Genomic DNA, 24,299 nt, shown 5'->3' on the forward strand with positions numbered 1-24,299 from the left:
AGAATGTCCTGGAGAAAAAAGGTGTACAACCTAAGGCCTGAAGGGATTTACAGAAACCTTTAAGAGGACACAGTAATCCTGTTGACTTAGAGCCACGTCCTTGAGGTTATTGAAAACGTGGGGGGGGGGGGGTGTGTGTGTGTGTGTGTGTTCTTTATTTTAAAACTTAGTAAATGTTTTTGAATTCTTAATTCAAGCTCCCCCACTCCCATTCCTAAATCCTTCAGTTTTCTCCTCTTATAAGACATCTTGTGATGGGTAAGTGCTGTAATCTCTTTAAGTTACAGTTTAGTAAAATAAATAGCTGAATGATTTATAGTACCTTGATTTTAGTTCTTTTTCTATTTTTGAGTAAATATCTTTAACAACATTTGGCTGGGTAGGAGAGGCTTTTATCCACATATAGGCAAGTGTTAGTGGGCTTAAAGATACCATTTGTCTTCTAAAATGAGCATATTTTAACATGCTAAGGTACATTCTGAAAAGAACAATATTTTATATCCGTTTTGCTTTTCAAGTGTCCTTTAAAGGTCTATTTATTTTTAGGCATGAACAAAAGAGGAGAGCCAAAATTCAGAAGCTTAAATATTTTATTAAAATATTGTACAACGATAAACAGGTTTCTCGTACTTCAGTATCTCCCCTACAGTTTGATTTTAAAGTCATGTTTCAGCAGATTTTCAATATTCAGTTAATATACTGGCCTGAAACAATTTGCCTGGAGGTATGCCATTGTCATTTACTTTCGTATCTTATTTTATGCCATATATAATTTTAAATTTCTTGTTATCTACTGTTATATGTAATAAGTAACTTCTTTTATATTGAGATGACTAATCTATATGGGTAGACAAGATATTTATAAATAATATATTTATAATTCATCAATAGTTTTTTATGCTATAAGCACAAAATTACTTGATTTGTGGTTGTTCTAAATACTTCTATTCTTTCCTGCTAAAATTCCTGCCAACCCTGCGTGTGCAGCATTGCTGTTCGTTTAGTAATGAGGTGGAACAGGGTTGTTTATGAGTAGTGTAGCTATTATAAGTGTTGAATGATTTCTCCAAAGTACCCCTGGCTTGACTTGGTGATTTCAGTCTCTTGCTGTATTTGTTCTTTATCTTTTTTTGGATTTTGGATCCCTTGAAGAATGTGATGAAAGAACATACACACAACAGACCCCTGATCCCTGTCCAAAGACCCACACCATAAGAACTCCTGTACTAAAGGAAGAAGAAAATAGGATGATTGAGAAAAATTAGAGACAGTAAAGAAGTTTAGACAAGAAGTCTTGATGGCTAATATAGGGGTTAAACTTGCGTCTAGACCTGAAAGAAAAGTTATGAGGGAATAAATATTTGTGTATGGGAGCATGGGGTGGAGTTTGAGGAGTAGGGAGAGGATTATAATTACAAATCTAAAGCAAAGTTTTTTTTACAGTGCCCAAAATAATATTGTTCTATCCCTGATCAGAGGCTATATTCATTTGGTTCATCTGTGCTATCAAGTTCTTGTCATCTTAAAATGTACCTCTGTTGAAATTCCTATTTAAAAAATATACTGACTATACTTTCCTACTATTGTACCTAAAATAAATTGTGATATAATAATCCAACCACTTTAAGTTTAAAATCTGCCCCCCTCAAAATAGATAAATGTGTATTTTTGAATCCTTCTTCATTCCATCACTTAGCACTTGATCCTAACAAACTAAGAGTCAGAGAAAGAAAGGAATCTATCTAGGGATAAATTGCACCAGGAGCAACTGCAAAAACTGCAAAATAAATCTATATGCCCTAGCCTAACAGATTCTAACCTCCATTTCTAATTTTCTTTTATTTATTTATTAATTATTGAGGTAACATTGGTTTATAACATTATATAAATTTTGGGGGTGCATCATTGTATCTTGACGTCTGTATAGACTATGTGGTGTTCACCACCAAAAGTCTAGTTGCCATCCATCACTGTACACATGTGCCCCTTCACCCCTTTCACCTTCCTGCCACCCAACCTATTCTCTGTATCTATGTGTTTGTTTGTTGTTATTGTTGTTTTATCTTCTACACGTGAGTGAAATCATATGGTATTTGGCTTTCTCCGTCTGACTTATTTCACTTAGCGCAATACCCTCAAGGTCCATCCATGTTGTCACAAATGGCAAGATTTCATCTTTTTTTGTGACTGAGTAGTATTCCATTGTATATACACACATATATTTATATGCCATATCTTCTTTATCCATTCATCCATTGATGGGCACTTAGGTTGCTTCCAAGTCTTGATTATTGTGAATAATGCTGCAATAATTCTGCAATGAATATAGGAGTGCATATATCTTTTTGAATTATTGCTTTTGTGTTTTTTGGATAAATACCTAGAAGTGGAATAGCTGCATCATATAGTAGTTCTTTTTCTTAATTTTTTGAGGAATCTCCATACTGTTTTCCATAGTGGCTGCACCAGATTACATTCCTACCAGCAGTATACAGGGGTTTCCTTTTCTCCATATCCTCTCCAACACTTGTTATTTCTTGCCTTTTTTAATAATAGCCATTCTGACAGGTGTAAGGTGATATCTCATTGTGGTTTTGATTTGCATTTCCATAATAATTAGTGATGTTTAACATCTTTTCACGTGCCTGTTGGCCATCTGTATATCTTCTTTGGAAAAATGTCTGTTCAGATCCTCTGCCCATTTTTTCATTGGGTTGTTTGTTTTTTGTTGTTGAGTTGTATGAGTTCTTTATATATTTTGGATATTAACCCCTTATTGGATATGTGATTTTCAAATATCTTCTCCCAATTGGTGGGTTGTCTTTTTGTTTTGTTGATGGTTTCTTTTGCCATGCGAAAGCTTTTTAGTTTGATGTAGTCCCATTTGTTTATTTTTTCTTTTGTTCCCCTTGCCTGAAGAGACATATTTAAAAACATACTGCTAAGACCAGTGTCAAAGAGCATACTGCCTATGTGTTCTTCTGGGAGTTTTATGCTTTCAGGTCTTGCGTTCAAGTCTTTAATCCATTTTGAGTTAATTTTTATGTATGATGTAAGATAGTGCTCTACGTTCATCCTTTTGCATGTGGCTGTCCAGTTTTCCCAACACCATTTATTGAAGACACTTTCCTTTCTCCATTGTGTGTTCTTGGCTCCTTTGTCAAAAATTAGCTGTCCATAAATGTGTGGGTTTATTTCTGGGCTCTCAGTTCTGTTTCATTGATCTGTGTGTCTGTTTTTCTGCCAGTACCACGCTATTTTTGTTACTATAGCTTTGTAGTATGCTTTGAAATCAGGGAGGGTGATGCCTCCAGCTTTGTTCTTTTTTCTGAGGATTGCCTTGGCTATTTGGGGTCTTTTGTTGTTCTGTATAATTTTTAGGATTCTTTGTTCTATTTCCATGAAAAACGTTGTTGGGCCTTTGATAGGGATTGCATTCAATCTGTAGACGGCTTTATATAGTATGGGCATTTTAACTATGTTAATTCTTCCAATTCATGAGCTTGGAATATCTTTCCATTTCTTTATGTCTTCTTCAACCTCTTTCAAGAATGTTTTATAGTTTTCAGTGTATAGGTCTTTCACCTCCTTGGTTAAATTTATTCCTAGGTATGTTATTCCTTTTGTTGTGATTGCTGGGATGGTAAATGAAATTGCATTCTTTATTACTCTTTCTGCTATTTCATTGTTAGTGTATAGAAACACAACTGATTTTTGTATGTTGATTTTGTACCCTGCAATTTTACTGAATTAATTTATTATTTCTAATAGTTTTTTTAGTGAATTCTTTAGGGTTTTCTGTATAAAAGATCATGTCATCTGCAAATAGTGACAGTTTTACTTCATCCTTTCTAATTTGTATCCCTTTTATTCCTTTTTCTTGCCTAATTGCTCTGGCTAGGACTTCCAATACTATATTGAATAAGAGTGGTAAATGTGAGTATCCTTGTCTTGTTCCTGTTCTTAAAGGGATAGCTTTCAGTTTTTCACCATTGAGTATGATGTTAGCTGTGGGTTTGTCATAAATGGCCTTTATTATGCTAAGGTACTTTCCTTCTATACCCATTTTATTCAGAGCTTTTATCATAAATGGTTGCTGAATCTTGTCACATGCTTTCTCTGATCTCTTGAGATGATCATATGATTTTTATTCTTCATTTTGTTAAGGTGGTGTGTCATGTTGATTGATTTGCAGATGTTGAACCATCCTGACATCCCTGGGATAAATCCCACTTCATCGTGGTGTATGATCCTTTTAATGTATTGTTGTATTTGATTTGCTAGTATTTTGTTGAGGATTTTTGCATCTATGTTCATCAGTGATAAGAGGCCTGTAATTTTCTTTTTTTGTGTCGTTCTTGTCTGGTTTTGGTATCAGGTTAATGTTGGCTTCTTAAAATGAGTTAGGAAGCATCCTCTCCTCTTCAGTTTTTTCAAAGAATTTGAGAAGGATAGGTATTAAATCTTCTTTGACTGGTAGAATTTACTGGGAAGCTGCCTGGTCCCAGACTTTTGTTTTTTGGGGGATTTTTGATTACTGTTTTCATCTCCTTACTAGGGATCAGTCTATTCAGATTCTCTATTTCTTATTGAGTCAGTTTTAGAAGGTTGTATAATTCTAAGAATTTATCCATTTCTTCTAGATTATCCAATTTGTTGGTGTAGAGCTTTTCATAGTATTCTCTTGTAATTCTTTGTATTTATGTGGTATCCATTGTAATTTCTCTTCTTTTGTTTCTAATTTTACTTGAGCCTTCTCTTTTTCTTAGTGAGTCTAGCTAAAGATTTGTCAATTTTGTTTATCTTTTCAAAGAATCAGCTCTTAGTTTCGTTCATCTTTTCTATTGTCTTTTTAGTCTCTATTTCATTTATTTCCATTCTGATTTTTATTTTTTTCTTCCTTCTGCTGGTTTTGGACTTTGTTTGTTCTTCTTTTTCTAGTTCCTTTAGGTGTAATGTAAGATTGAGATTTTTTCCCTTGTTTCTTGAGGTAAGTCTGTATTGCTATAAACTTCCCTCTTAGTACCACTCTTCCTGTATCCCATAGATTTTCATATGTTGTATTTTCATTTTCATTTGTCTCCAGGTATTTTTTTATTGTTCCTTTGATATCTTCACTGACCCAGTAGTTGTTCAGTAGCATTTTGTTTAATCTTCACATGTTTGTGACTTTTCCAGTCTTCTTCTTGTAGTTGATTTCTATTTTTATACCTTTGTGGTGAGAAAAGATGCTTCGTGTTATTTTAGTCTTCTTAAATTTATTGAGACTTGTTTTGTGACCTAATATGTGATTTATCCTGGAGAATGTTCCATGTGCATTTGAAAAGAATGTGTATTCTGCAGTTTTTGGATGGAACGTTCTGTATATATCTGTTAAGTCTATCTGGTCTAATGTGTCATTTAAGGCCGATGTTTCCTTATTGATATTCTGTCTGGATCATCTATCCATTAATGTGAGTGTGGTGTTCAAGTCCCCTACTACTATTGTGTTACTGTCAGTTTCTCCTTTTATGTATGTTAATATTTGCTTTATGTATTTAGGTGCTCCCTATAGATATTCACAAGTGGTATATCCTCTTGTTGAATTGTTCCCTTTATCATTATGTAATGCCCTTCTTTGTCTCTTGTTACAGTTTTTGTTTTAAAGTCTATTTTGTCTGATATAAGTATTGCTACTCCAGCTTTTTTTTTGTTTCCATTTGCATGGAATATCTTTTTCCATTCTTTCACTTTCAGTCTGTGTCTTTAGATCTGAAGTGTGTCTCTTGTATGCAGCATATGTATGGGTCTTGTCTTTTTACCCATTCAGCCACTCTTTGTATTTTGATTAGAGCATTTAGTCCATTTACATTTAAAGTAATTATTGATAGATATGTACTTATTGCCATTTTGTTACTTTTTTATAGTTGTTTTGTAGTTCCTTTCTTCTCTTACTCCCTTCCCTTGTGATTTGATGACTTTCTTTAGTGTTATATTTGTGTTCCTTTCTCTTTATTTTTTGTATATTTATTATAGGTTTTTGTATTGTGGTTGCCATGAGGTTCATATACAATAACCTATGTATATAGCAATCTATATTAAGTTGACGGTCTCTTAAGTTTGACCTCATACTAAAAGTTTTACAGTTTTACTCCCCCTCCACTTTATTTTTTTGACGTCATATTTTACCTCTTTTAATTTTGTGTATCCCTTACCCTCTTATTGTAGATATATAGGTGATTTTAGTACTTGTGTCTTTTGACCTTCATACTAGCTTTATAGGTGGTTGATCCACTACCTTTACTGTATATTTGCCTTTACCAATATTTTTTGATATTTGATAATTTTTTTATTTCTATTTGTGGCCTTTTCTTTTCCACTTAAAGAAGTCCCTTTAGCATTTCTTGTAAGGCCAGTTTAGTGGGGATGAACTCCTTTAGTTTTTGCTTGTCTGGAAAACTCTTTATCTCTCCTTCCATTCTGAATGATAACCTTGCCAGGTAGAGTATTCTTGGTTATAGGTTTTTTCCTTTCAGCACTTTAAATATATCATGCCACTCCCTTCTACCTTGTAAGTTTTTTGCTGAAAAGTCAGCTAATAGCTTTATTGGGGTTTCCCTTGTATGTAACTTATTTCTTTTCTCTTGCTTTTTCTCTCTTTATCTTTAATTCTTGACATTTGAATTATAATGTGTCTTGGTGTAGATCTCTTTGGGTTCATCTTGTTTGGTGCTCCCTGTGTTTCCTGTACCTGGATGTCTGCTTCCTTCCCCAGCTTAGGGAAGTTTTCAGCTATTATTTCTTCAAATAAGTTCTCTGCCCCTTTGTCTCTCTCTTCTCCTTCTGGGACACCTATAATGTGAATGTTAGTACACTTGATATTATCCCAGAGGTCCCTTAAACTGTTTTTTTAACTCTTTTCTTTGTTTCTTTTCAGCTTGGGTGATTTCCTCTGCTATGTCATCCAGATCACTGATCTGTTCTTCTGTGTCATCTGCTCTGCTCTTGATTCCCTCTAGTGAATTTTTCATTTCAGTTATTGTATTCTTCAGCTCTGATTGGTTCTTTTTTAAATTTTTTAATTTTTTGTTGAAGTTCTCACTGTGTTCATCTATTCTTCTCCTGAGTTCAGTGAGTATCCTTATGACCATTAGTTTGTATTCTTTATCAGGTAGATTGTTTATCTCTATTTCATTTAGCTCATTTTCTGAGGATTTGTCCTGTTCTTTTATTTGGAACATATGCCTTTATCTCCTCATTTTGCCAAATTCTCTCCTCATTTTGCCAATGAAGCCATTATTCTATGTATTAGGGAGATCAGCTACATCTCCTAATCTTGGAAACATGGTCTTATGTAGAAGATGTCTTATGGGGCCCATCAGTGTGCTCCCCTCTCATCACTCATGCCAAATGCTCCAGGGCTGTCCCTTGTTAGGCTGTGTGTGCCTTTACGTTGCGGCAGGGCTGCTATTGCTGTGGGCATGTGGGTGTGCTGGGCTGGCCTCTGGGCCAGTGGTTGCAAGGCCCAGCCACATGCAGCTGCCACAGGCACATTATTGGGTGGGGCAAGCCTCCAGCACAGCTGGCTGTGGGGCCTAGTAGTGCACAATTACTGTGAGTTTGCTGTGAGTGACTCAGGTCCCTGGTGTGGTTGGCTGCAGAGTGCAGTGGTGCACAACTGCTAAGAGCTCACTTGTGGGCATGGCAGGCCCCTGGTGTGGCTTGTTGCTAGGCTTGGGGGCACACAACTACTGCAGTCCCCTGGTGTGGCTGGCTGCGTGGCTGGCAGGGGTCGGCTGCCCTGAGTGTGCTGGTTAGTAGGGCAGGCCTCTAGTAAGGCTGGCTGTGCAGCATGCAGCTGTTGCTAGCTCACTTTTGGGTGGGACAGGTATCAGGCATGGGCTGGCTATGCAGCCAGGTGGTCCACAACTGCTTCAGGCATGCTGGTGAGTGGGGCAGCCCTCCAGTGTGGCTGTGTAGGACTGTTTCAGGTGTATTTGTGGGTGGGGAAGATCCCTTCTGTGGCTGATTGTGAGGCTTGGTGGTGCAAGTCTACTGTGGGCTCAATGGTGCGTGGGACAGGTCCCTGGGGTGGGCTGCCTGCATTGCCTGGCTGCACTCTATTGCCTCCGGTGCTCTAGTGAGTTGGATTGGCCCCTGTGCTAAGAGGCTAGAGGGAGGATTCCAAGTGGTACCTGCCAGCATCTGTGTCAGTAAGGCTTAACTAGGTCACAAAAATGGCTGCCACCAGTATCTCAGTCTCTGGTAGTGGTGGGGTGGGGGGCAGGAGGGGGTGGCAAGCGACCTCCTGCCTCTCCAAGATGTGCTCTGAGCTTAGTTAGCGAGTCTCTTTTACTATTGGAGTATGCACTTTTCCATCTGGTATTTTTGGGTGCTTGTTTCTGGGTCTAGTGAGTCTGTGCATGGGCCATTTAAGAGTGGATTTTCCTTTCCCTGAAGTTCGATAGTTTTCCTGGGAGTTTTCTCCATTGATTTTCAAAGCCAGTGTTTTGGGCTCTCATCTCTCTTGTGCTGGATCTAAGGGCTAGGTTGCCTCATGTGGGGCTCAAATCCCCCACTCCTGGGAAAAGCTCTGTACCTTTGAGATAGCTCCCAGCCATGAAGTGCCACAGCTAAAGTGTGGTTTTTTCCTTGGCAGGACTGTATCTCTGCCTCTTCTATCCCTCTCTGTGTTTTCCCTTGTTGTGGAGCTTCTTTTCATCCAGTTTCCAGGTCTCTCTCAGAGGAAATTATTCCACAGGTAGTTGTAGGTTTGTTGTGTCCGTGGGACGAGGTGAGCTCCAGATCCTCCTGTGCCACCATCTTCCAAACTCTCTCTCTCTTTACTTCTTACCATTCCTCTTTACTCATTCTTCACTTCAGCCAAACTGAACACCTTGTTTTTCCCCATACAGCCTTGCAATTTCCTACTTCTGAGCTTTTGAACATTCTAGTTCCTCCACTTACAATGCCCATTTTCATTCTTGATACTCCATCTCAGCCATGCAGTGGTATAGATAGCTGCCATCAGGGGATAAGTCTGTCTCTTGAGAGACTGTAAGGTGGAATTCTCTACCCTTACATTTACTACTATCCAGGATCTGGCCTCCAGCCCTGCAATCTCAGAAACTGGATTTGACAGTCCCCTGAGAATTCATCTACATACCCTAAACAAATTCATAAGGCTGATGTGTAAAATCAGAATGCCAACTCAATATTTGAATATGTTTATCAGTTCATTGTCTCTTTTTAGTTAGGCAATTTACTGATTTATAATAAGAAATTTCTTTCACAGGACTGAATACTTTAAGGCCATTGGCTATAACCCCTACTGTATTAGGGATGCCTTTATCAAATGGACCAGTGTGTTGGCTTAAATTCACTCTTACAGAGACAGTAGTTAGATGACCAGAAAAAGTATTTGCCTCTCTGACTTTCCTTTTTCTCTGCTTTCTTGGTTAATCAGTCATCTTTTTGATTGGCATTCTTTCTTATCTTTCAAGTGGCATTCCCCACCCCTGTCCCAATTTCCTTCTCTTAAAGTACATATCACTATTTCACCAAACACTGATAACACAGTATAGGTCAAAATAAGATTTTTCTATTGAAAAAAATATAGGTTTGTAGTTATAGCAGTTATGGAATTGTAGTAGAAAGCACAACATACAGAATCAGAAGACCTGGGTTTAATACCCAGTGGACATCTATGGAACTGTCTACTCAGCACCTCCCTTACTCCTTCTAGGACTTTTCCTCCCCTTCTTACAACCCCACAGCTTGTTTAACCTGTCCTTTGATTCCATGAGCCAACGGGTCTCCCTTTTTCCTAAACATTCAACCTGGGTTTCTATCACTTTTAATAAAAACTAATATACGGTAGTTTCATATAGAAACTCCATTTCTTTACTTATAAAGTGGGAAGAATAGTATCTATTTCCTATAATTTTTTATCAGGTTTAAATGAGATAAAGAACTTTAAAAGTGCTACACAAAACTAAGTTATTCAGGTATTACATTATATGTACCTATATTTGCAGAACTGTATTTGTAATCCTTTTATTCATTAATTCTTTGAGACCAGTACAAGGCATTATATTTTTAAGGACATGTGATTATCTACTTTTCTCATAATCATGTGGATGAAATGCCATAGAGCAATACCTATTTCATATTCTAATATTTAAAAAAAGATAAAAATGTGTTATTGAGGGTCCTTATTTTCGTTTTTCTTTCTATTTTGTACTTGCAGTGAGTTATCAATCATTTCTTTTGTATTTAGGTTTATGAAATAAGTAAAAGGACAAGCTTACTGGCAAAACTATATTTACCTTTACCTAACAACACAGAGCTGAAAAGCAAAACTGTTTTGGAATACATAGAGTTTAGCTCTGATAAGCTGGTCATACCTGCATATGGAGAAGTTGGAAGCAGTAAGTTTCTTAAAAATGTTTCTTCCCCACTATTTTCTTCATGAATTCCATGTCCTAAATGACCCTGTCCTAAATGACCATTTACGTGAGTAAAGAATCCTATATTGGGGCTGGCCCAGTGGCGTAGCAATTAAGTGCGCAAGCTCTGCTGCGGTGGCCCAGGGTTCGCGGGTTCGGATCCCGGGTGTGCACCAACGCACCGCTTGTCAAGCCATGCTGGGGCAGTGTCCCATATAAAGTAGAGGAAGATGGGCACGGATGTTAGCCCAGGGCCAATCTTCCTCAGCAAAAAAGAGGAGGATTGGCATCAGATGTTAGCTCAGGGCTAATCTTCCTCACACAAAAAAAGAATCCTATATTTACAGTATTAGGTTAAAAATGAATTAAATTCTTTTTTCAGATGTTAAACTACATTTTTAAAAACTTTATTTTGAATCAGATCTTTGGGAAATCTAAAATTTGGAATTAGCACCTGTGCTTTTCCTAGGTCATCTGAGACAGGAGCACTATGCTCTCTGGAACAGGAGCTCTGCTCCTGAGTGGATAGACTGCTCTACCTCTGCCTCTCCTTTAGTGAAGCCTATAGATGCTCCAGGACGTGTCGACTCACCTTTAACTGAATAGGGAAGGGAGAAAGAGAAGGAGAGAGAGAGAGAAAAGGAGAGAGGAAGGAAGAAAGGATGTGCCTGCCCCCTTGTTTTTCAATTGATTTTACTCCTAACGCAATTAAATTTGTTAGCACATCTGTGAGAACTGTGTCATTCCTCTCCTTCTCCCCTAGATTCCTTCTCTTTCACCTTCCTAGGAGTTTTGCCACTGTTTGTTTCCATCTGGTGAAAAGGAAGGAGGTGTGAACAAGTGAGCAAGGAGGAGAGAGAAGAAAATAAGTAGGCAAAAGAGCTTGGAAAGGACAGAGAATGAGGGAGGAATGTAGTCTTAGAGTCCAGATGAAGCAGGAAAATGGGGTTGTAGAGACACAGAAGAAAAGACTCAGGGCGAAAAATTTAGGGAACGCTAAGAACTTGGCAAAAGTTTCAAGGAGTGTTGTTAAGGTCTCTGGATATTGAGAAAGAAAATGGGGAGAGAAAGAGGACTCAGGAATGTAGGGAAAGGGGACAAAACTACTCTTTTTCTGCTGCCACTGGTCCTTTCTTGCTGGAAGCCACTCCTAGAAAGAATGGTTAAAAAACTTCTAGTCATAAGAAGAGGAAAATAGAGATGTTCAGATCAATATTTTCCTTTCTCTTTTTTAGTCTGTTTGAAGTAGTCTGCCTTGAGGTATCTTAGATGGGAGATGAGGAGAGCTCTAATATTAGAGTCTGGGGTCAGCCCAAAACTTCCTTTGTGTTCCTGGGTTTCCACAAGTAAAAATCAGGAAAAAAATCTACAGGGTGCTCAGACTTCTTTTAAAAAATTCATGTATTTTTAATGCCTTTATAAACAGATGTGCCTTTTGTTCTTGAGGGAAATGGAACTGAAGAACTTTGTCTTTTGACATCTGGAAAACTAAGCTATTCTCTATCATGGGCTTTAGATGAAAATGGTATTCCTCTGACACCTATGTCACAGTCACTAAGATCTACTTACTGCAGGTAATAAACTTTCATGCTTGAAAAATAATGCCAGCCCTCAGCAAAGCATCACACAAAACCTGAACTATGAAAGGGAAAACTCTAGGAGCGGTTTAATTTATTTGGATGTTTATTTGATTTTTATTTATATTTGTAAATATATAAAATATTTACATATTTTATTTATAATCATTTTGCTAAGGAAATAAGTGTCTTTATATGTAAGAGAATGTATTTCTTCCGTGCTTAGGATTATAGCCGCATAGATGATGAGAGAGGCAGTTCCATTGCCCTTAACTTGTAAGCAAAGGCTGAGACTCCCAAAGATTTTATGTCTGGGGCCTTTACATCTCCCAATCATTCTGGATTATGAAGGAATCGTTTTATGCATTATCAATTTGCTGGAAGGAAAATCCTAGAAATTTTGTTCCATTTTATTCTAGGACTTCGTAGAGGAATTAGGATTAATTTCTAGGTCACATCCACAAATAGGATTACTAGAAATAAGTAAGGTAAAATTCTATAAAAATGATGATAATGCTGGCTTATATATTGTTCTGTGTTTGAGTACAATGGTAAATATAAAGGGCCAAGTAGATTCCATCATTTAAAAATTAATGAATAGTGATAACAAAAAGATGGCCTTTCCCCTCCCCATCTAAACAATATTTTTAAAAAAACATTGCTATATCCAATTATATGACATTATGGAAAAGGCAGAACTATGGAGAGAGTAAAAATATCAGTGGTTGACAGGGGTTAGGAGGAGAGAGGGATGAATAGGCAGAGCACACAGGATTTTTAGGGCAGTGAAACTACCCTGTATGATACTATAATTGTGGATATATGTCATTACATATTCTTCAAGACTCGTGGAATGTACAACACCTAGCATAAACCCTAATGTAAACTATGAACTTTCAATGGTAATGATGTGTCAATGTAGGTTCATGGATTGTAACAAATGCGACTCTTTTATCACAGTGAGTGTAATAAATTTTAACTCTAGTGCAGGATGTTGATAGTGGGGAAGGCTGTGCATGTGTCGGGGTAGGGAGCATATGGAAACTCTGAACTCTCTGATCAGTTTTGCTGTGAACCTAAAACTGCTCTAAAAAAATAAAGTCAACTTTAAAAATAAAAAATTTAAAAATTGCTATAAATAGATTAAACAGAAAATCAAAATAGAAATTAGAGACTATTTTAAAAATAACAATGAGAACACTATATATAAAACCAGTGGCATATGACCAAAGTCATGGTAAGAGTTCGTAAATACTTTTCTTGGTAAATAATAAAGAGTTTTAGAGGAAAAAAGCTAAACTAAATGTCAGTAGCACTCAACAATTGATGTTGAGGTACCTGAGGTGGTGGATGTATATTACTTATCAAGAAGTTTGACAGTAAAAAGAGGCTGAGAATAAGAAAGACAACAGAATCAAGGTATGGATTTCTTTCTTTCTTTTTTTTTTTTTTGGTGAGGAAGATTGGCCCTCAGCTAACATCTGTGCCCATCTTCCTCCACTTTGTATGTGGGATGCCGCCACAGCATGCCTTGATGAGTGGTGCACTGGTCCATGCCCAGGATTTGAACCCATGAACCCCAGGCCACTGAAGCAGAGTGTGCGAGCCCAACCACCACGCCACTGGGCCGGCCCTTGGATTTCTTAAAAATTGAGGCAATCTTTATCTTCTTAAAAGAAGTGATGGAATCCATGGAAAAAGTATCAGAATATATTAGAAAGAGTATGAGGTCCTTCAAAGTCAGGAAGATATTGAACCAAAACACAAATGAGTAGCTATGGTTCTAGAGAAGAGGAAATATCTTTTATTCAAATCAGACAATGAGACAGAAATCACTATGAAGACAGAATTGTAATTTTGATGGATATCCATCCTTATGCTGTTAATCTTTTGTATCCAAGAAACCTTCTTTGTTTTAAAACAAAGAAAAATCCAAGCATTTGATTAAATCCTGAAAACCCTTTTTGGCTCTTTTTCCTGCCCAGGTTCTCAATCATGTGGTCTACTGGTCTACATCCATTGCCTCCACTTTTTATTCACACATTCCTTCCCTAATCGAACCTGCTTATTCCTGAAGGCTACCAGTGACCTTCTGGCCGTTTCATTGGCCTGTCCTCATCGTTTTGCTTCTTGACGTCTCTTCTCTCATGGCTTCTGTGATGCTGCACTTAGCGGTTCCATTTACTTGGGAGCTCAAGTTTACCAAAGATTGAGAGCAGTCCTGTGAAAGATTGGGACAGATGACAGAATTCAACAGGGAGTGAATTGCAAGAGAGGTTTCAAAGTCCAGAGCCCTCTCTGAGAAAGTTAACTTGAAGTAAAGCTTTACAATTGGGGCCGCTGAGATCAGAGAGGGACGTTAACAGAACTCTCCTCTACAGCTGTGGGAGCTTAAGGGATGGTCCTGAGCGGTGGTTCTAGGAACCTGAGATGGGTGCTCTGAACAGCAAGACTGACTTGTGAGAGTCAAAGCATGGAGCCAAAGGAGATCCAAAAGAAAGTATTTGTTCAGTCACTGATTTACTTATTCATTCATTCACCAAATACTGACAGAGCTGCAAATAAAGCAGTGAACCAAAAGAAGATCTTAGAATGTTAATACCACATTAAGCACACCTCTTCAATCTCAATTATTGTTATTGTTTTCTAGAGTTTTCATTTAACACATTTTTAAAACAGAAAACAGCTTTTCTTACTAGTGAATTTTCTGATGTGGTTAATTGACTTTTATGTTTGCCCCTATTTCTTATCTCCCACACTTTCATTCTGGATTTCCTTTTCTTGCTAAAAGTCTGCTCCTTTAGTGATTCTTTCAATCAATTTTTGTAGCTAGCAAAGTTTTTAGTCTTTGTATATCTGAAAATATCTTTATTTTGTCCTCATTCTTGAATAATAGTTTAGGTGGGTATAAAATTTAAGACTGATATTTATTTTCCCTTAACACTTTGAAGCTACAATTGCATTATCTTCTGGGATTTATCATTGCTATTCAAAAGTCTGCTATCAGTCTAAATGTTGGTGTTTTGGAGACAGTCTGTCTTTTTTCCCAGGTAACTTTAAAATTTTTTGCTTAATTCACAGAGACAGAAAGCCAGGGGCTGGGGGGAGGAAAGAATGGGGAGTTATCGTTTAATGGGTACAGGATTTCTGTTTGGAATGATGAAAAAATTCTGGAAATAGGTAGTGATGGTGGTTGTACAACACCGTGAGTATACTTAATGCCACTGAGTTATGTTACGTGCTTGGCATTTGGTTGTGGAGCAGGGGGTGCAGATGACAGATGGATTTTGCTATGGCCCACAGCTGAACACCTATGGGGCAGCTGCAGGAATTATTATAGCAAGGGCAGGAGATGTTCTGAGGTTTTTATTACTTTCCCTGAGACAGAAATCATGAGATTAAATTGAAATCCAGTTACAACTTTTTTTTTTAGGCTATAATGGGATAAATTGCTCTCCCTAATCTATTCATTAACATTTAAGCTTTGCCTCAGGCTTTGTTTTATAAGGGTCCTGGGCTAAGACTGTTCCCATGAGAAGGAAAATTTGTTATATGATGATGTCAAGGGTGTCAGGCCCTAGAGATCTCTTATGACAAAGGCATCAAGACAGTTCAAATATGAGGGCAGAAATAGAAATTAAAGAAAGGAAGACTACTCAAACTTCACCTATTTGTAATTTTGCTTACTTCCTATTATACTAGGCATTGGCTTTGTTAGCAATAGCTTCCAAAGATTCATCATAGAAATATGAATGGATGCTATTGGAAAGCAGACAGTGTAAAATATGTGTCCATGTTTGGGCTAAGACATAATCAAATCTGAGTCAGAACTCTATTTCTGGAATCCCAGTTTATGGACTGGAATTTTTCTTGAGTACTTTATAGAAAGGGTCTTAGAAATCTTCTAGTCCAAATCCCTCTAATTATATGTGATGAGACAAATTATCTATGAGGAGAAAGATTAAATAACTGGGATAATTGATGGCTCTAAGGAAACCCTTACTGTTTAGCATTGAATTCCTTCTCCACTGAGCCTGTAGCTGAGGTCACTAAGGAAGCGTTATGAGTCTAGCGTATCTTTTATAGCTCTCCAACTTCTGAAGATGGCCTCAAATGACCAAAGATACCCTTCTGGCACATACTTTCCAGTTAATTGTATTACTCTGTATTATGTTTCAACTGTAAAGATATAGCCTAAAGATTCTTTTTATATTGTGGACTTTATTAATTTTGCTTAAGGAAACATCTTGGTTAAATTTCAATATTGTGCATCCTATGGCAAGAAGATATTTAATAAGTTACTATACTCAGGGTTTACAGAATACATCCAATAAGTACTATTCACTTCAGCATCTACTATGTTTTAGCTGCTGCACGGAGTGAAGATGGCAAAGATGAATATTTACAAACTTTACCCTTACTGTCTCTTAAGGGATGCGAGTAGACATTTATCAAAGATCTATGATACAAGTTAGAATGTGAGAAGAGGGCCAGCCCCAGTGGCCTAGTGGTTAAGTTGGGTGTGCTCAGTGGCCCAGGTTCAGTTCCCAGGGGTCAGACCTACACCACTCATCTATCAGTGGCCATGCTGTGGTGGCAGCTCACATACAAAAGGAGAAAGATTGGCAACAGATGTTAGCTCAGGGCCAATCTTCCTCAGCAAAAAAAAAAAAAAAAAGAAAAAAAAAAAGGATGTGAGAAGAACCAGAACCAGGAGAGATATCACATCTAAACCTTCTGTTTTATTCTTAAATGCAGGGGATGGATAGGTTTTATCTTTATTAAATACCTGGAACAGGTAGATTTTACCCTGTATAACTGATGTATAACCTACGTATTGTATACAAATTCACAAAATGTTTTTCTCTATGTTAGTGTGTTAAGGAATGTAGATGCAAGAGGTGTTCCTGGAATTCCATGGCTCGTTAATACACAGAAGCTTTTTGAATGGGCAAATGAAGTCAGAATTGACCCAAATAATCCAGAGTATTCTGATTTAATGGAATTTATTATGGTAAGTTATAGCAAATATCAATACTCTATGTATATTCTATTTCCTAAGCTCTACCCCCTTATACTCCTCTAGAGTTTGCTGTGTATTTTTCTAGGCACTAGGAGGCATGTAAAGGTAAATCTGACAGGTACAGTTCTCAACCAGTTTACAGTATTGTAAAGGCAATTAGAAATTCAGCAAATGAAATAATCACTACTTTAGGCCTGATGGTTGGTACTCTGCCACTACTTAGCAGCCTGCAGCACATCCTGCAGCCTAACCTTCAGGCTAACGTCTATTGTACATCTACTGAGTACCAATCATATTATTAGATGCTAGGGATATAGAGATGATTTATAGACACACTCCTTCCCTCAAAGACTCCTTATCTATTCACTTCTACTCCTCCTTAAAGCCATCTGAACTGCTCTGTGTGCCCCAAACATGCTTTCTCCATACCTTCATTTGTGCCATTCCCTCTGCCTAGAAGAGCACCCATAGTGACTGTCTTACCCATGCTGCAAGTCTGATAAATGCTTCCCTGGTAGCCTCAATTAGATATGGGCTCTTCTTTCCTTGCCCTCCTGTTAACTTTTTTTTTCTCTTTTTTTAAACTCTTATGGCTCTGATATCATTCTACCCTTTACTGTAGTTATTCATTCCTATATTTTATCTTTCCTTGTGGAACTACAACTAATAAATCTTTGTCTCTCTTAGGGCAACTAGCACTCTTCCTTGCATGTACCTTGTACTCATATTTGCATTTATTGAGTAAAGCGGTGTGTGAACAGATTATTGCAATTAAGTTTCCCTGGATCAGAGCTTCCGAACTGATGTGCTGAACTGGTTACAGGTGTACATAAATATTGATCTTCTATCAACTATTAGGGAAACCAGATACGAAATATGAACAGTCTCATCTTTTAACCTAGTGTGCCAGCAAATATTTTCATTGTCTTTATAAGAAAAGGTTGGGAAGCCACGTAGGCTGGATTCTGTTGTTGCTGTTGTTGTTGTTTTCAGATTCTATCTCTGTACAGATGCAGTTGCTCCATTTCCCACTTATATGGCAACTCTCACATCTCACAGTTGAAAAGAAAGAACAGTGTTTTGAAATAATTCTTGAATTTTAAAGAATTAATATTTTAAGTAAAGACTTTACATTATTTGTGTTTTACAGTACATGAAACATAAAGGGCAGGATATTCCAAAGTATTTTCGTCTTGAACAGTTGCAAGATGAATTTAACTTTGTTTCTGAAGAGGAGATGAAAAAAAGTAAACGTTTCCAGCTATTGCAACTTAGAAATGCAGGTCAATTAGATGTTTTCCTTCTGCAGCAAATGCCCCTCTATGATAGAGAGATTCCAGATTTAGTCTTCCAGGTATTTGGTTTCTATTTGAATATGGCTTATTGTATGATAAGTTAATATTTTACTTATTTATATCTATCTTAATTTCTTTTTTTTTTAAACTGATAATCTGTAGATTTTGTTTTCTCCTTCTCTTTAGGCGTTGAAAATGTACAGATCTCCCAAATTCCAGAAAGTCCTTAGCTTGACTTTGTAACTTAGTTGTTGTCCAAACAACCTATTTCACAGCCAAAGTCCTTTAGGTATATTCTAAATTTATGTAAATACTATATTTTTGTTATTGTAAAATGCATCACCAATTTAAAAGCAACTTTTGGGGTTAAGGGAGAGAAACACTACCAAATTAAACTTATACATTGATTATAAAGCACATCTCAATTGCAGAAACTTTAAAATGTGAACAAAAAAGAAAGAAAGAAAAATTAGTCTTACACTGCGGGGTGGTGGTGTACGGGAGCCTGCTGGCACCAGCTGGTAAGAGCCTATTGCGTGCATCTCTTCCCAACTCCAGCTTCAGTGAGTTCATGTTGGTTGCTTTAAATTTGTTGCTAGGGGAATATATACACCATAAATCAGCAAATGCTAAAAATTGGGGCTTCCCCTCCAACTCCCAGATAACTGGTTGTTAAACATTTGCCAGCGTACCACTAGTCTCAAAATAGTGGAATTATAAGAGCTAATTTCTATAGAAATAACCAATTGTAGTAATCCTAGCACTTGAGCTTGTTAAGAGATTGTTCGAGAAGAAAGGAATTAGCATTCCATCTCTGAAGAAAATGCCTCTGCAGTAGAATTATCACTGTGGGGTGATGTTAGCCAACTTAGATAAAGATACCAGATTCTAGTGAAGGATATTGAGGTTTACACATCTTATGAGTCAGAAAGATTGAATGCCTTATCCTAAAATAGGTTATAATAGGTTTATTAATTTAACTTTGGTGAATTATTATCAATTGATGAGAAAAAAACTGATAAACTCTTTGATATTTGTTTTCACTTTATTCTAGACTGAAGGGAAATTGCAATGTCACTTAATATTAAAAATAGTAAAAGTTATTTTTAAAAATAGTATATGTTTGTTCTTATTGTTGCCACTCAGCCATCCTTTAGCTTTTATACCCTAATTTAGAGGAGACACAAACAAACTACACAGGACTCATTACATTTAACTCAAGTGGTAGTGGGAGGACATTCATGGTCTGAACTAAATGGATTATCTGAGAAACTCTTTTTGCTGTGGCTCAGATGTGAAAGGGAAAATGCAAATTAATGATTTTTCAATGACAATATCATGGCACCACCAGTTAGCACATAAAGATAGGATTTGCAGAGAATTCCCTATTTTCACAAACAGGAGTACATAGAAATACATATAGTCACAAACAGACCAATTGGTATTTGGCTTCAGAAAGCATTTCTCAACTTTTAATTATGGTTCATCTCCTGTTTTGAGACTTTAGGAATTTTAGTTAGTAAACTGCAGTGGGAAGGCCTTGGCTTAGAATAGCTGGAAAGTTCTTCAGTTTCCTCATGCTGCTTCTCTCAATGATTGAATTCGATTCCACAGCGCCATAAACTGCGACAGGCAAAGCACAATGCTCAGCATAATCGGGGGCTATAACATCATGAAAAAGGAACAGTTTCTGCTTTTGAAACTAGGGGCTTTGCTAACTTCCCTTGTCTTATACAAACTATTCAGAGAACAGAAAAGGAGGGAAAGTAACCCACCTCATTTTCTGAGGCTGATATGAGCTTTATACCAAAATTGGGCAAAGAGAGCAAGAAATGATCATTTTTAGATAAATTTCACTTATGACCATAAATATAAAATTACTAATAAAATTTTAACAAATTGAAAGCAATGTACTGTATATAAATATATAATTACACACCATAATCTAGTAGGGTTTACTTCCAGATTACAAAACCAATTTAATTAGGGATCTATTGCTATAATTTACCACATTAACAGAATTAAGGAAGGAAAAAATATTCTCCTCTTAATAACGCCAAAGAGGCATTTAATAAATTCAGTGCTCATTCATGAGGAAAGCTCATAGCATCCTAGAATCAGAAGAGAACTTCTTTAAACCTTCTTTAGACTGGTTAAGAATGTTTCAACATTTGGGGTTTTTTTGCTGATGCAAAATGCATTGTAAAGAAGTGTTTCAGGTAAATTGTAGAATTGAGGGGGTATGAGGAGAGATAAGAAAGGACCACCTACATAGCCACTGGTTGATTAGATTAAGTTTCAGATTGAGTTAGCCAAGGATGCAGAAACATACAGAGGCAGGGCAGAACATGGCAGGACAGCTGCAACAAATTTTGATGTTGGTTTTTCCTGGGCTCTGGTACCCTGATGGGGAGTAAGCTTCTTGTGACATGTCCACACAGAGTAGGTTTTGCCAGAGCTAAAAAAACAAAACAAAACAAAAACCAAACTAAACAAAAAAAACGTGTACAAAAATAGGTAAGGTTTACATTACCACCCCAGAAGAATTAGTTTTTACATTGTAAATGCACTTCCATTTAAGGGAATGTTTACAAACATTGGACTCTTGTTCTTGAACCCAAGTCAAGGTCACTAAGGCCATATCATCCTTCAAGAGAAGAAATAGAACCAGTGCCCAGGTGTCCCTGAGCAAATTCTCTGTCTCCAACTTTCCAACGTTCTGGAAAACCTGTGCTTCATAATCTACCCTTTGACTGTGATTCAATACCTTATTATCTGTGTGGCTCAAACTGAGTTTGGAGTAAGGACCATGATCAGAAATCCCTTTCTTCATAGGCTCTTACACAAACATTATACTTAGTGGCGAAACATCAGTTTTCCCATTAATCTCAACAACTTAAGGATGCCCGCTATCATCTCTACCAGTAAGAGCCAATGCAGTAAGCCAGAAAGAAGGAAGAAAGGAAGGGACATTAGAATTGGAAAAGAGGAGACAAACTGTCTTTGCAGAAAATACATTTGTCTACATAGAAAATATAAGAGAATCTACAGCAAACTGTCACAACTAATAAATTTGTTGAATATACTATCCATATTTAAAAATGAATAGCTCCAGGCTGGCCCCGTGGCTTGATGGTTAAGTGTGCGCGCTCCGCTGCTGGCGGCCCGGGTTCGGATCCCGGTCGTGCACCGACACACCGCTTCTCCCGCCATGCTGAGGCCGCGTCCCACATACAGCAACTAGAAGGATGTGCAACTATGACATACAACTATCTACTGGGGCTTTGGGGGAAAAATAAATAAATAAATAAAATTTAAAAAAATAATAATAATAAAAAACAAATAAAAATGAATAGCTCCTTTTTTTATTGTAAAAGGAAAATTGTACCCCTACAATGAAGAAACCTAATTGTCACCATCTTGACTCAGTGATCCAACTTAATATTAGTTGTGGTAAGCGGAATAATAGCCCCTAACAATGTCCACTCCCTAATCCCCAGAACCTGTGAATATGTTATGTTATGTTGCTTAAAATAGGAAGATTATCCTGGATTTTCTAGGTGGACCTAATCTAATTAAATGAACCTTTAAAAACGAGGAAACAAGACCTCAGTCTTATAGATTCTGCCAACAACCTAAATGAGGAAACAGATTTTTTCCAGAGCCTCCAGATAAGAACCCAGCTGGCTGACACCTTGATATTAGCCTTGTGAAACCTGGAGCAGAGAAACCAGCTGAGACAGTCCAGACTTCTCACCTACAGAACTGTGAGATAATAAATTTGTGTTGTTTGAAGCCACTAAATTTGTGATAATTTGTTACGGCAGCGGTAGAAAACTAACATATACATTAACAAAGGACAGCCAGACATTATTGCCTTATAGTATGATACAATATGAAATACATAGCATTATGTATGAAGTATCCTTGCCAAAAATGTGTAATCTGAATCAAATTAAAACTTTAGATTAATTTGTTTACAAGCATTGTGAGAAATAGAGAAACAAGTTAAATGACATAACAAGGAAACAATCAGATAAATTTGGAATGTGGGACAACTGGCTAGCAAGTACAACTGCTTTGATCTTTTTAAAAAAAATCGTTTTTTACTTTTATTTTTATTTTTTTGCTGAGGAAGATTAGCCTTGAGCTAACATCCTTTTGCTCTTTTTGTACGTGAGCTGCCACCACAGCATGGCCACTAGGTGGCGTAGGTCCGTGCTCAGGAACTGAACCCGGGACGCCCAAGCAGAGCACGCTGCACTGAACCATTAGGCCACTGGGGCTGGCCCTATAAAACATTTTTGAATGATGTAACAAAGAATCTGAATAAATGTTCACTGATAGAAAGACTCAACATTGTAAGATGGCAGTTCTCCCCTAATTAATCTGTAATTGTAGTAATGCAATTCCAAACCAGTGAAACAGAACAGATTCAGACCTCACGGAAGAAATAAAACCATGTGTAATGAAGGTTACATATGAAAAGCAAAACTTTAAATGACTATCTTAATCTTGGGGTATGAAAATATTTCTTTAACAATACACAAAAAGTATAAATTATAAAGAAAAAGATTAATAAATTTGATAATATTAAAATTAAAACCTCACAGATTAGGAAAAGATATTTGCAACACATGTAACAAAATAATATCCAGAGCATTTAAGTGACTCTTATAAATTAATACTTTAAAAAGTAAAGTAATATAAAATATTAATATGATATATCCTTAAGTAAAAGTTGTTACTTGCCAACAGAATTAATTTTAAGATTTCTTGTGGATAATTAGAAGAATAAATAAATTACTTTCAGATCATAGTGTTCATTGTAACATGGCTGAAAATTCTAAAGTATCTACTTCATTATTTTTGTGTGATCTTTAATGATATCTATAGTGTAAAACGATTTCCATGTGCATTAGGGGTGTATCCCACAAATGCAGATGTAACAGATGCAGATTTATTCTAAATCATAAAGATGAAACATCCTGACAAGTAATCTTATACCAACTGCTGGATGTAAAATTCAAGTTACTGATTATAGTTAACACATATTGACTACTTACTATGTGCCGTGCACTTTACAGATATTGTTTCAGTGAAGTCTCACAACAATCCTGTGACATAGGTACTATCATTATTATTACAAAAGAGGAAACTGAGGTCTGCTGTAGTTAATCAACCTTCTCCAAAACCACACAGTTAATAAATAAATGGCAGAGTCAACTTGAACCCAGGACTGCGTGCCTCCAAAGCCCACTTTCTTGACCATTACACTATACTACTTTTCATTTGTTTTGTTTTTAGTGATGGCCAGATAAATGCAAGCATGAAGAATATTTCTCAGTCATCTTCACATTTTCTCATAATTTTCTCAATCACAATTTTTTTCTCAATTATTGCCCTATTTTAAAAGGTGAATGGACCTCATCCTAGGAGCAAACAAAATGCAGTCGTAAACTGTTCTTAGCTAATTCTCAGTGGGAGAATCTGAAAGAAATGTTTTCTTATCTCAATGCCAGAGTGTTGCCAATGTCTCCTACACATGAACTGAAGTGAACAGTTAATATTTTGTTGCAGCATGTCATATCTGAGCTCTGTGGCATTCAAGAAGTGAAACTAACTTAATTCTCTGTTTAGGAATATGAAAGTCAGATAGAGAAGGATATGTCCATTTCAGATGTGAATTCTATTACCGCACAAAGGATTAATTCTGCCAATTTTCTGAAAAAGGTAATAACAAAATAGTATTATCAATATGTTTGCAGTTACTTTTGTGAAAATTGGTCTGTTGGATGCCTGGTACCAGAGAGTCAGATGGACAAGTCTACATACTCATCACCTCTTTCTGATCACCGAGAGGTTTTTCTGTTCTGTTCAGACTTCCTTTTCAGAGTTAGTTACTTACCGTCTGTAAATGTGCACTGTCGGTGTACATTGTTGATGCAGAGGTTACTTCTGTTGACAGCAAACTCGT

The 24,299-nt window shown here is 36.8% G+C and overlaps 1 protein-coding gene across 1 annotated transcript in view; it reads left to right on the top strand.

The window, feature by feature from the left end:
* Positions 1-24,299, top strand: part of CC2D2B (coiled-coil and C2 domain containing 2B) — a 97,439-nt gene that overhangs the window by 32,860 nt on the left and 40,280 nt on the right. The window contains exons 14-19 of the mRNA XM_058543613.1: positions 547-724; positions 10,259-10,409; positions 11,854-12,001; positions 16,880-17,018; positions 18,178-18,381; positions 23,963-24,055. Of these exons, the coding sequence (XP_058399596.1) occupies positions 547-724; positions 10,259-10,409; positions 11,854-12,001; positions 16,880-17,018; positions 18,178-18,381; positions 23,963-24,055 (913 nt within the window). The remainder of the gene's footprint in view (positions 1-546; positions 725-10,258; positions 10,410-11,853; positions 12,002-16,879; positions 17,019-18,177; positions 18,382-23,962; positions 24,056-24,299) is intronic.

This window comes from Diceros bicornis, chromosome 6 (assembly GCF_020826845.1).
Source record: "Diceros bicornis minor isolate mBicDic1 chromosome 6, mDicBic1.mat.cur, whole genome shotgun sequence".
NCBI lineage: Eukaryota > Metazoa > Chordata > Mammalia > Perissodactyla > Rhinocerotidae > Diceros > Diceros bicornis.